This window comes from Salvia splendens, chromosome 4, assembly GCF_004379255.2.
Source record: "Salvia splendens isolate huo1 chromosome 4, SspV2, whole genome shotgun sequence".
Lineage (NCBI taxonomy): Eukaryota > Viridiplantae > Streptophyta > Magnoliopsida > Lamiales > Lamiaceae > Salvia > Salvia splendens.
Genome location: NC_056035.1, coordinates 19485814 through 19499737, shown reverse-complemented (window position 1 = coordinate 19499737; position 13924 = coordinate 19485814). Strand labels below are relative to the sequence as shown.

Genomic DNA, 13924 nt, shown 5'->3' with positions numbered 1-13924 from the left:
ATGCTAGTTTCTTCTTTCTCTTTCAATTCATCTTCTCCAATGTTTCTTCTTAATTTGTTTCTCCATTTTCAACATCCACAATAAGTGGAGTATTTTATTTTTAGGTTGTCATGTTAGACATGTTGGCTACTCCTAATTTGTAATAGTAGGTTTTACAAATACAACGTCTTAGAGCATCTCCAAGGGAGAGGTAAAGTCTTATAACTATCATATTTTCCTTCTTTTTATGAGGAGTGAATTACATAAATGGTACTTGATCTTTCACTTTCGCACATAAATAGTACTTGATCTTTATTTTATATCGTTTTTGGTACATCATGACAAAAATAACCCTAGGTACCAAACATGTGATATTTTAGTTATGGAGGATATTTTTGGAAGTTTAATTAAATAGTACCAAAGATGTAATTTTTTTCTTCCTTTCTATTTCTTTTTTCTTCATTCTCTTCTTTTTTTTAGTATTTTATCTTCCTTCCTTCTTTCTTTTTCTCCTTAGTTTATGTTTCCTCTTTTTTTCTTTTCTCTTCTTTTTCTTCTTTCTTTTTAGTGTTTTATTCATATATCTAATTGCATTCATAATATAAATCAAGAACAAAACACCTAATTAAAGCAATTATTTAAAGTAATTAAATCAATTGAATATTTTTTATTAAATTATTTTATACTCATTTTAGGGTTGAAACATCTAACTAAAAATATTCAACTCTTAATATCATTATGAATACAATTCACAACTTTAAATTTTTATTAGGACTACATTGATTAGTTATTAATTTAATATAAAATAATTATAATAATAATAATAATAATAATAATAATTAAGTATATTTAAATGATATTAAAAAATAAATTAATTACTAATTTATAAAATTAATATAATAATATTAATATTGATTAATAATAATAGTATAAAGAGTGAGGACAATGAGAGAAGATATTATAATATCACTTTTGGTACTATTTTTGTGTATGCCCAATATATCATCTATGACACAAATGGAACAATGTATTTGTTTAGAGGGCATTTTGGGGTGAAAATCACATCAGGTACCAAAAATGTGATTTATAGGTACTAAAAATTATATAAAATAAAGATCAGGTACCATTTATGTGCGAAAGTGAAAGATAAAATACCATTTATGTAGTTTACTCTTTTATGAGAAATCATTCTCCAAGAAGAAAGGTATTTGAGAATGTATTATACATTTTTATTAGAAATGAGTCAATCACCCTTAAAATGTCTTGTAAAGGGGAGGGTTATCCATACTTATATAGATAGGTTAGGATCATCATCAAGTCGATGTGAGACAAGATTTAATAGTTTTAACACGCCCCCTCACGTGTGGGCCGGAATGGCACATCAGACTTCCATCACGTGGGTTGGCTAGAGAAGAAATCAAGAGATAAAATTCATCATCGACTTGGGCCTGCTCTGATACCATATTAGAAATGGGTCACTCACCCCTTAAAAGGCCTTATAGGAGGGTTATCCATACTTATATAGATAGGCTAGGATTATCATCAAGTCAATGTGGGACAAGATTTAATAGTTTTAACACGTTTTCCCATTTTGAAGAGGTATCTTTAACTCTTCAACAGTGAAGAAGTAAAATCTTATAACTACCATATTTACCTTCTTTTCATGAAAAATCATTCTCCAAATTGGAAGATATTTGAGAAAGTATTATACCTTTATGTTTGAAATTAATCTTGTACTATTTTTTTATAATAGAAAAATAATTTACCTTTCTCCATGTCTTTTCCCTTGTTGAAAAGATAAATAGACGATATACCTTTTCTATATACTTTTCTATGCTCTTTACGGTTAATGAAATTCATGTTCGTTTTATGCAAATTAATTCCATTCTATATTGTTCGATTATATGTAAAATTTGAATACTTTTAAATTATTATTATTATTATAATTATAATTATTATTTCAAATTTTAGTATTATTACTATTATTATTATTATTTAAAATTTTCAACTGCATCTTATTTGGTCCGTGCTTGGCTGCTTGCAGTCCGACCCCTTTTCATGGTCCTCATTGAGTGCTCTAAGTTCTAACAGTATATGGAAAATGAATCTGATCAATTCTATATCTTGATAGCCTGGAAATATCCTTGGAAACAAAATAGGTGGTTACCTAAGGCTAAAAATTGAATATTAGGAAAAAGAGGTAGGCAGTAAAGATGCAATGTATTGAGAAGAACAAACAAAATAATGCATCAGCAAACACCTATTCTACCCCATCAACACATGCTACACATCACTCTCATAAATTTCTTTAAATTTATTGGCTTTCATTCATATAATTAATTTAGGTATCTGTGCTCTACGAGTTTTAGATTTGACTTAGCTGCGTGCTTACGAACTCATGTGTGTGAATATGGAATAAATAGATATAGTAATAGTAATAGTTCAAAGAGAGGTTTCCCTCACTTTCTTTAATAATGGGAATAGTGATCTAAGACACTTCAAAAAGACCACTGATTAATTAATTAGGGCTATTTTTGGTTGGCATGATAGATATCTTGTTAATTAGGGTTATTTATGGTTGACATGTGAGATAACTTTGTAATATTACCTTGACAAATATACTACTTCATCCGTTTCATTTAAGATATCCACATTTTTTAGTGGCACGAGATTTAAGGAAGAGTTGTTAGGTGGAATAAGTAGAGAATAAAAAATAGTTGATTATTTAATGATAATAGAGGAAAGATGGATTTATATCCAAATATAAAAAGTGAAAATCTTGAGTGAGACAAGCTAAAAAGAAAATGTAGACATCTTAAGTGAGTATTACTATATAGGTAGAGCATCAATAATTTATACCCCTCCATCTACGAATAAGAGTCACATTTGAGATCGATGCGGATTTTAATAAATATAAAGAAAAACAAGGATAAAAAGATAGTACAATATGTGTATCACTTTTATACATTAATTTTATAATTAAATGTAAATAGAAAAAATTAATGGAACCTACTTAATATTTATAGTAAAATTAAATTGAGACTCTTATTTACAAACAAATCAAAATAGAAAAATAAGACTAGTACAAAATCACATACAAAGGAAATACTATTTTATACTACTATCAATTAATAAATTATCTAGTTTTCATAGTTCTCAATTTAATCACTATGGGGCGATATCTCCATTACTCTCTTATTAATTGGTTGACTTTGAGCTTTTCTTTTCAAATAAAATAATTGAATGTGGCGGTATCTAATTTGTTTCTCGTGCCTCTTATAAACGATTTTTTATTTTCAGTTCATGGAATGTAACCATTTTCTTGCAACATTACAAAGACAGTTATTTAAATAAACGATATATTGGATATCAATCAATACTCGGATATTAGTTGGGAATCACTTGTTAGGTTTATAGTACTTAGCTTATTAATTTAGTTGAGCTAGATCAGTATTAAACCACCAAAATTAAATTGGTCTAGGTTGACTTTTTTTTTTTTCAGGGTATCATATATATACATGGATATTATCATGCCCTGAACTATATATATACTTTAAAATTATATGTCATCATTGTGTATTATATATACGTAACTCATAACTGTATGTCGTTCCAGTTGATCACATGAAATATAATGAGGTTTCAACTTTCAAGTGATTTTGTGGAACTGATCAATTTTATTATTGTTTTCAAGTTAAAAGCATGTTAAATTCTCTAAATTCTGTCCCACATCGACTTAGTGAAGATCCCTTCTAATCTATATAAGTGTGGATAACCCTCCCCCTTATGAGGCTTTTTAAGGGGTGAGTGACCCATTTCTAATATGGTATCAGAGTCGGGCCAAGTCGATGATGGTTTTCTCTTTATCTCTTATCTACCTCACGAGTGAAAGACCGATGTCATTTCCGGCCCACATCGATGATGGTTTCTCTTGCATTGCCTACCCACGTGATGGAAGACCGATGTCCTTTCCGGCCCACATGTGAGGGGGCGTGTTAAATTCTCTAAATTATGTCCCACATCGACTTGGTGAAGATCCCTTCTAATCTATATAAGTGTGGATAACCCTCCCCATCTATATAAGTGTGGATAACCCTCCCCCTTATAAGGCCTTTTAAGAGGTGAGTGACTCATTTCTAAAAGATGAATTTATTTTCATTTTGTTTGCATTTAACCATTTTCAAGAAGATGGCCATACCCAATGGCTCGCCCAGCTATCCAAATTTCAACAAATTTTGAAATTATGCACTTTAGCCATATCAAATTTGCCCTTTTAAAGTTAATATTCTATGGAGTGATTAATAAATAATTTGAAACATCTTCTTAATATCGCGTAGATATTACTTCCTCCGTCCACCAAATAGTGTCCACTTTTGTAATTTCGGTTCGTCAAGAAAATATTCTCCACTTTGCCTTTTTTTTTTTTCCTTTTTTTGGTTAGTGGGCTTCACTTTTCATAAACTTATTATACTCATAGTCATAAAATTAATATATAAAAGTTGGATCTGTGCTGAGTCAAAAGTGGACAAACATTTAGTGGACGGAAGGAAGTAAAGTTTTGGCCAAAAGATAAAATTTAAAATATTAAAATTATTTTCTTATTTAAAATATTAAAATTATTTTCTTATTGATCCACTAGGATAGTTGCAGCGAACAAGAGAAGGCATATAATATTTTTATGCAATTTGCAGATATGGATCTTCTATTTATTCATATTATCCGAAACCGTTGACATTGTTAATTAACTCATTCCGTTCAGGTCATTTCTGCTCTAATTGAATTTGTTTAGTTTCACGACTTTGCTATAATTTCCATGCTAAAAATGTTTGGCTAACCATATATACTTAATATATTTTCATCATTAGTAATTTTGTTTTTATAGGTCACCACTCACCAGACTCCTCTCACATGTTAAAAGAAATTAAATTGTTTATCACTTTTGCGGCCACAATAATATACTCTACTATATTAGAATACGGTATTACGCGGGAATCAATATATGATTATGTTTTTAGTTAGTGTTGACTTACACTAGTGATTACTTTTACTTCTAGTTAATATTTTAGTTCATGATTATGTCAAATCGATTCTATTACTGGTTGAATCGGATTAATTATGAGTCGATTAGTTTAATAACTAATTATCCAATAGTTTCATTCTAAAAATAGAAAATTTATCTCTCATATTTTACTCACTTTTTTTATCCTTCTTTCTAGCTTTATCAGTTTCTCACTAAAATCCGTGTCGTCCATTTTAGAGCCTATTTTTTTGGACGTAGGGAGTATGATTTGTTTTATGTCCCCACGAAATTAATGGGTTTGAGTCAACGCTAATTAGGTTCATGTCCTTATCGGGTTGACCTGTTAAGAATCCGATAATTTTGGGTTAGGTTCGGATTAGATGCGGATTGGATACAGATAACCCATTAAAAAAAATTATTATTATTATATTTATATTTTTTTTAAAAGTTATGCTTACTTTAATTTCTTTTATTTCTTTTAGATAAATCGTGTAAACTAGTAAATCAGGTTTAATCGTGTAATATCAGGTTCATGTTATTATCGTGTTGTATCAACCCATATTATTGTTGGGGTTTGCACATTGGAAATAGTAAATTAAATAAATACACAAAATGGCTCACTACGTCTCTACGTGTAGAGTCTTGATTCTAGACCACAGATGTTTTAATCTATGTCTCAACTCTAATCTAACTTCTTACTGAGAGGGACTTGTCAGAAATTGTAGAAATCTTGAAGAAGAAATAAAAAAGGACCAATTGCACAAAGGTGTAGTTTTCGATCACCTCTATTAAAGAAGGCCAAAAATTTACTGTATGATGGCTAGGATAGACTTTTATCAAGTGTATTTTGTCCACTCCTTCATCTTCTATTTATAGAGTTTTTGATGTGCTAGGTTAGAAATCTATGGAGCTTGGATTGGGCTTCCTTTATTAGACATTCTTTATTAATTAAATTATAAATAATAATTTAATACAAGGCCAAAGGAATATTTCTTGGATCCCTATAGAAGAAATATTGATCGCTCGTCCAATCCTTGGTTACAAGCATTCTGTGTTACCTCTTTAATAAATTATTTTCCATGTCTAAGACAACTATATCCATTAATTGATTTATAGTCTTTTATGAATTTTTAAATTAATTAATATCTTTGTTTTTATTGTCAAGAGTTTTTTCTAGTTTGAGATGTATATTTAAACTATAGGTTTTCCTATTATTCTTGGAATAAATCCAAACCGGGTTTTGAATAATAAACTTTTCTCAAATATCTTTTGGAGATGTAGTCAAACCATGCAGGTAACGATTCGACACAATAACAAAACTGGCATCAGTATATGTATATATTGATTGATTTCACTACAAAAAAAGTGCTGGATAGTAAAGGAAATTAGTGACGACGGCTGCTAGCTCAACAATTAGTGACGGAAAATGACTGAAAAGTGTCAGTCGCTAAATAGTGACAGAATATTTTGTCACTAAAGCGAAGCAGTCGTCTATATTTTCGGTTATTTGGTGGGATTAATAGATATAGTGACGGACAAATCCATCACTAATATTTTTTATTGACAAGATTTTTAATGACGGATCCGCCAAACTTACTATGTCACTAAAAAATTTGTCAATAAAAAATATTAGTGAAGCTATCAATCACACCAAATGACGGAAAATATAGATGGCTGCTTCGCTTTAGTGACGGAATAATCTGTCACTATTTCGTGATTGACGCTTTTTCCGTCACTAGTTGTTGAGCTAGCCGCCGCCATCACTACTTTCCGTCACTATCTAGCGGTTTTTTTGTAGTGTTTTATGATGCTTTGTAGTTTGTACGTATATTTTGGAAAAAAACATGCAAGGTTGTTTTTCCATTTCATATTAATTGATATCTAATTTGGAAATTTGGTGTAGGTCGAAAGCCGGACTAAGTAATTCCCAAAACAAACACATAATGAAACGAAATTTATGAAATTTATGGCAGCGTGTACACATTCATAAATCCAAGCACGCAAAGAAAATTTAGCATCGCAAGTTTCATTTTCAATTTTAGCAAACAAAAAAGAACAAAACATGGGGTGGGGATGACTATGACATAGAGAAAAAACAAACTAATGAAAATGTATACGTTTGTTTGCCCAAAACTCAGATTCATTTTTTTAATCAAAAAACACTAGTGTGGGCGGGGTTTAGAGTAGACCCCCAACCCGTGTATAGAATCAAAATATATCGGTCCAAAACATGATCCAAGTCCAAAAGTTACTAGGATCCAACTCAAGAACAAGAACTAAAACAAAAACAAATAAATTAGAGATCACAAGTCACGGAACTTCATGCTCTCAAAACTAAACTAGAACTATAATTACAATGGACAAGAGGAAAAAATAAAAGTGAAATAACAAAAACTCCTATAATAACATAATTAGTCCACATCTTTGCGTCGGAAGCGGAAGTTAGGATATCCCAACTGGTCCATCCTAACAAGCGCCTTCAGATACCGAGACGCAACTCACGATTCAATGTTTTTAATGTAAAAAACACACAATACTAGTGTATGTCTGATTTTAATTTGTTGAAATCGATTTCTTATACTTAATTCTTAATTGGGACTGCCTCTAGCTAGTCTCTCATCAACAATCTAATTAAGAGTCATTACATTTGAATATATTCTTGACATTTTCTCATTCTTTTTTTAACATTAATCTAGGAATGGACTTTCATATATTTTAGTAGTAGTATATTAATGTAGAAATGAGTGATCTGATTGGTTGATAGAATTGTCACGCCATTATTGACTTTCAATAAAATAATGGGTTTACATTGTATTGTGTAAAGAGACGACTGCGTCAAATTGAAATGGACCTTCCTACGAAATAACGGAATACCAAACCTGCCCAGACCGCTGCATGCGATCGATGATTAATTCTCCCAAATATTTTCTTAAGTCTTCTTCTTCATATTTTACATTAGCACAAATATTTACATTATTAGTTTAATACTACTAAGATAATAAAAAGCACTCTCTCCGCTCCCAAAATTAGTTCTTTTTGTCATTTTAAGCTATCCAACAAAAAATATTCTACTTCTATTTTTGGAGAGTTTTTATTACAAACATTATAATTATAATTATGTGAGTTTTACTGTCTACTATTTTTATCTCTTTCTTTCTGTTATGTTATATCATTTTTTCTATTGACTCTCTCTTCTTCAAAGTCTTTGTTTTTACGTGACAAAGAATAAAATAATACTCAATAAAATAAGATCCTAATTTTCAATGCAATAAAAAAAATCATTACGGACATTTTTTAATGTAGTTAAGGATGCTTAACTGTGTTTCTAAATATACCACGATATATGCATGTAATATATATATTGGTAACGTGAGATATAATATGAGGTTTGATTAATTAAGATGTATCATGTACCGCTCGTGAGATAAATCATGATAAGTTTGATTAATTAAGATGTATTTTATCATACAAAAATATTGCTAAGATTGATTCTAATATTCTATATAAAATATCAAGTTCTAAAACATTTTTTATAATTGCAAAATTTAATTGATGTGCTTAGGGCTAATTTAATCTAATAAAAACTCTAAGGTTACGAGTATATGTATTACGTGACAAAATCATTCGAATCTATATAGTGCTAATACATATCGAGGTTTTAGTAATTTTTAAAAACCCTGTATTTCGAAGCAAAAATTAACAACTAATAAATTCAATAACAAATACAAAATGAAACATATTAAATAGTAGATTAGAAGGTCTCATGTTGTGTATCAATTCTAGCCTCTCATCAAACAATATACTACTCCATCTATTTATATATTTATATATACACATACGCAAACTCTCCCACAAGCCACAATTAAGAAAAGAAGCGCATTATCTTAAACATGCAAATTTAAAATCTTAAAGTTATGCACATTCACTAAATATTATTAGTGGATAATGAGTATCATCTCATTAACGAAAGAAAATAATCAAAAATAAAAAAGAACTAGTTTAATGGAACGAACTAAAAAAGAAAAGGTGTCTATTTTTATTGGACGAGGGGAGTATACATTTTTATACCTTTGATCATATTGGCAGTCACTTTAATTAGAATATACAAATCTCACAATTAAAATTTAGAATAAGTATCATTTAAATCATTATTTTTGTTGATTTCTTATCAATATAAAAATTTTTAAAAGCAAAATATAAAATTATAACCTTTTAATTATTCTCAATTACCATACAAATGCCAAACTGAAACAACTATAAAAAAAATAAAAATATGATATAAAAATAAAATAATGTTCGTTTTTGACAAATCGATATCATTATATTTTGAGGGTTGTGATATATCGAAACCGCATATATTTTCATACTACAGCATTAGTTTTGATTTTGACAAACATAGTATAATTGCAAAAAAAAAATTAAAGATTAAAAGACTGACAAAAAACCAAGGAAAAATTACGATTGAAATGGAAATTATCCTTTAAAATTTACCTAAAATTGGAACAAATAATATAAAATTGAGTTGAATTGGCTAGAAATAGAGTGGAAGCAAATGGGGCCGATGATGTATATATTTATATGAACAAGTAGGTCATACAATAATTGTCAACTGTTTTGATAATTGCATTTGCATGGAAACCAGTAGCTCCCAAAACTAGCTACCGTTTCAGCTTATTATTTTATCTTATTTTTGCACTGGTGTGATATAAAAACCCTTCCCCCTTCTCCATGATTTCCGCCATTACAACTCTCCCTTTTCATATCCTTCACGTGAGACTTTTTTATTCAGGTGAGAATATACATATATATTCATCTCCACTCCATCACTCTCCAAATCTTCTCATTAACACTTTTAATTAATGTGTTGGTTGACAAGCAGAAAAATCAGTAAATTAATGTCTCCAGCAATTGAAATATCGACGGGGAACGACGACTCATCGGAAAATTTGTATCAGAAAGGAGTCAAAACCATGTACGAGAACGGGATCGAGCATGTTCCTAGCAAGTACGTGCTTCCACCTTCCGAGCGTCCGAATGTATCAAGCCCTGAGGCTGAGCTTCCCGATCTTCACCTTCCCGTTATCGATTTTGCTCACTTGCAAGGCCCCAACCGCCGCCAGGCCCTTCACTCCCTCGCCCACGCCTGCGAGCACTTTGGCTTTTTTCAGGTTCCTTGTTAAATTCTCCCTCTTTCTCTATGTGTGTGTTCCTTTATTTTAAATAATGGAAATTGAGAAAACTTCAGCCTATACTGTTTCCCGCTAGCCAAACACGCTAAGCTATGTAATTATTTTATTGGGCCTATTTATATATAAGTAGGGCACATAACTCACTAATCAGAAAACACAATCTAAAGCCAACACAACACGTAAATCTATGTCTCTTTAAAGTTCTGTTTGTTTCGATCACACGATTACGCTATTATGTCATAACATATATATCTATATCAGCTTGTGAATCATGGAATTGCGGAGGAGGTGACGGAAAAGATGGTGAATGTCGGCAAGAGATTCTTCGAGATGCCGTTGTCGGAGAGGGAGAAGTACATGACGGCAGATATGAACGCGCCGGTGCGTTACGGCACCAGCTTCAATCAGAATCGCGACGGCGTGTTTTGCTGGAGGGACTTTCTGAAGCTAATTTGCCACCCGCTGCCCCAACTCCTCCCTCATTGGCCATCTTCCCCAATCGACTTGAGGTACATCTAAATTCTAATTGAATGTCATTAGTTATTTGTTTTGTGTAATTGATTCGAATGTTACCCCCTTCCCATAATAAGAGTCACATTTTGTCATTTCTGTCGTCTCACAATAAGAGTCACATTTCACGTTTTACCATAAATGATAAATAGGTATCACGCATTCTACTAACTTACTTCACTCACATTCTATTATAAAAATAATATAAAAAGTGGACCCCATATTCTACTAATTCGGGTATCTATGATGTAAACAGGGAGTCAGCAGCGAATTATGCGGAAGAAACAAGAGCATTGTATATGGTGATCGTGGAGGCGATTGTGGAAAGCCTAGGTCTGAACAAGAGAGAGGAGACAATTATGAAAGAGATGGAAGATGGAAGCCAACTGATGGTGGTGAACTGCTACCCGCCTTGCCCGCAACCCGATTTGACAGTCGGAATGCCACCTCACTCGGACTACGGGTTCCTCACCCTCCTACTCCAGGATGACGTGGAGGGCTTGCAGATTCTACACAAGCATCGTTGGCTCACCGTTCGTCCCATCCCCGGATCCTTCGTTGTCAACGTCGGCGACCACCTCGAGGTATGTTAATGTATATATGGTGCTTAATTGTACATGTGTAATAAATTGCTAACTATTTGTTAATTGCTAACTGCTGACTACTGTTGACATAGTTAGCCAATTTAAGATGGTTAGCAACTTAACAGGACCCCATTGAATCCACGTACAATCATTTAGAAATTTGTTGGATATGATATATGCAGATATTTAGCAACGGGCGGTACAAGAGCGTGTTGCATAGAGTGTTGGTGAATTCGACAAACTGCAGGATTTCAGTGGCTTCATTGCTGAGTTTCCCCTTCACCTCCACGGTGAGGCCGGCCGTGGCCCTCATTACTCCGACCAATCCTAGGCGCTATAAAGACACCGATTTTGCTACTTTCCTAGACTATATCAAATCTTCTGACTCCAAAAATAAGAATTTCCTTCACACCAGGAGCATTGTTTTAAGCTAGGATATGCACCTTCTTTGCCTTTTCACTTTTGTAGCATCATTTATATAATTATATCTAAAAATTATTGTTTCTTATGCGCGCTATTGTTGACGCGATTCAAATATTATTACTACAAGGCTTGACTACGTATCCCATGTATTTATTCTGTAATTATGAGATACAAAATGTGTTCATCACATATTAGTCTATTTTATGCTATGTGTACTTCTATATGCGTTTGTGTCTTCTAGTTAGTATATTAAAGTGGATTCAAGGAGCTTCACGCACTAAATCCTTTAGGCATAATATTTTACTCCTCATTTCAAAGACATGTCATAGTAAACTACCAACATGATACGACAAAAGCACAATGCATAGTTAATCGACAATGTTGAAAAAAGTATAAACATAAAAAAACAATTTGGAATTATTTGATTTGGTAAAATACGGTATCTTTTACAGTAAAAAATGTGACGTCATATTTAGACGTTGTTTTAGTTAATGTCCAACATGCCATGTAAGTAAGTTATTGAACTATATATATCTGTGCTGAAATCTTGAACGATTGTAAAATCAAAGTAAATCAATTGTTTAATTGCAAAGTCAGAACAAATTAATAATTCAATAATTTATAGGATGATTTAATAGTTGTTATACAAAATTAGTAAGGCAAAAAAATATAATTTTATTGAAAAATTAAAAGAAAATATAAAAGTGTTTGTAAACAGTAAACACGTTGACAAAAAAATGCAGGGGCACGCATTTTGTGTAATTATTTAGTACACGTTGGTGAATGGACAAGTTAATTAAAGTAGCTAATAACAAATTTACTAATTTCAAGTCTGGACAGCAAATCAACGTTGAAGGCGCCGGAATTTATGGCCAAAGTTGAGTATAACAGACGACGGCTGAGTCAAGACTTGTAACTCCGTCAATCTAGTGGTTTAGTATACAACTTATTGACTCTTGACTTGGAAAGTCAGAATAGTATATTAGTCTTGATGATGTGGAGCCATGGTGTTTTCAACTACTCTTTCCATCCCATGAAAATATATGTATATCTTTATGTAAAATTATTTCAATATATTACTCATATCCTTTTCCCTAAAAAATATAAACATTTGGTTTGACACAATTTGATTGGTAAACAAAGAGAGATAGAGATAAATGGTAGTGTAAATACTGTTAGTGGAGAGTGAGCTCCACATCATTAGTGTGTAGTGTAATGGTATACGTTGTAAATAAAATGATGTATATGTTAATGTGTTGTTTAACTATTCAAAAATTGGAAAGTTCATTTTTTTCAGGGATAGACTAATAATGAAATAGTTCATATTTTTCAGTGACGGAGGTAATATTAGTTTTATAATAAATATGAGAAGAACGAGTTAGTGAAATGTTGGGTCCATTACTCAAATGTTAAAATGTAAGTGTAATAAGTATTGGTGGATAGATAAAAAATTGAAACTAGTGATATGTAACGGCAGGTGGAGGGAGTATATGATTTCAAAATTATTCGCCCCTATATGATAGAAATCCAAATGTAGATCAATTGTACTAGGTCATTGGTCGACAAATCAATGTAAATAGACAATAATCACTAATTTTGATTTTGGTTTTTTTAAAGGGCTTGTTCGATTTGTAAAATTATAAGTATCTTATGAGTAAATATATACTCATCTGCATTTGAAAAGTATGAAAATTTGGTTTGACACGAGTTTTAATGCATAATTGGTAAAGTAAAAGAGAAAGTGACAAATGACAGTGTAAATAGTGTTGGTGGAGAGTGAGCTCTAGTGCAGGGTATTCGGTCGGTTCGGTTCTAACCGAACCGAATACCCGGTTAACCGAAATAAAAAAGAACCGAAATTGAAGCACCGGAACCGAAACCGAATTGGCCTCGGTTCGGTTCGGTTCCTAACCGAATAGGGTCGGTTTCGTTCCGGTTAACCGAACCGGAACCGAATAAATTTTTTTTTGTAGTTCACAGGTATTGATCCTTGGATGTTGCACATGAGAAATTCCCACCTTGGCAACCACTTGCACTGCATTGCAGTTTTAGTGTTTAAATTTGTAGAAAATATTATGTAGGTACTTTTGTATTAGAAATTACAAAAATAAAAACAACCTATTTATAAATGCTTAATCCAATGAAACGACATGCTCCTATACTGTATAGGAAAACAAGAAGGGATCTCACTAATGAAATAGTCATGACATAATCCTATG

General features: G+C 31.7%; 1 protein-coding gene across 2 annotated transcripts; it reads left to right on the top strand.

Annotated features, from left to right (window-relative positions):
• Positions 1–9609: 9609 nt before the first annotated feature.
• Positions 9610–11892, top strand: LOC121799319 (probable 2-oxoglutarate-dependent dioxygenase SLC1). Of its 2 annotated transcripts, XM_042198646.1 has the most exons (5): positions 9610–9788; positions 9879–10167; positions 10450–10697; positions 10955–11282; positions 11465–11892. In XM_042198646.1, the coding sequence occupies exons 2-5, from the start codon at positions 9895–9897 to the stop codon at positions 11714–11716; spliced, it is 1101 nt and encodes a 366-aa protein (XP_042054580.1). In that variant the 5' UTR covers positions 9610–9788; positions 9879–9894; the 3' UTR covers positions 11717–11892. The 2 variants fall into 2 exon arrangements, with proteins under 2 accessions (XP_042054580.1, XP_042054578.1); XM_042198644.1 differs by lacking the exon at positions 9610–9788 and having other exon boundaries at positions 9809–10167.
• Positions 11893–13924: the final 2032 nt, after the last annotated feature.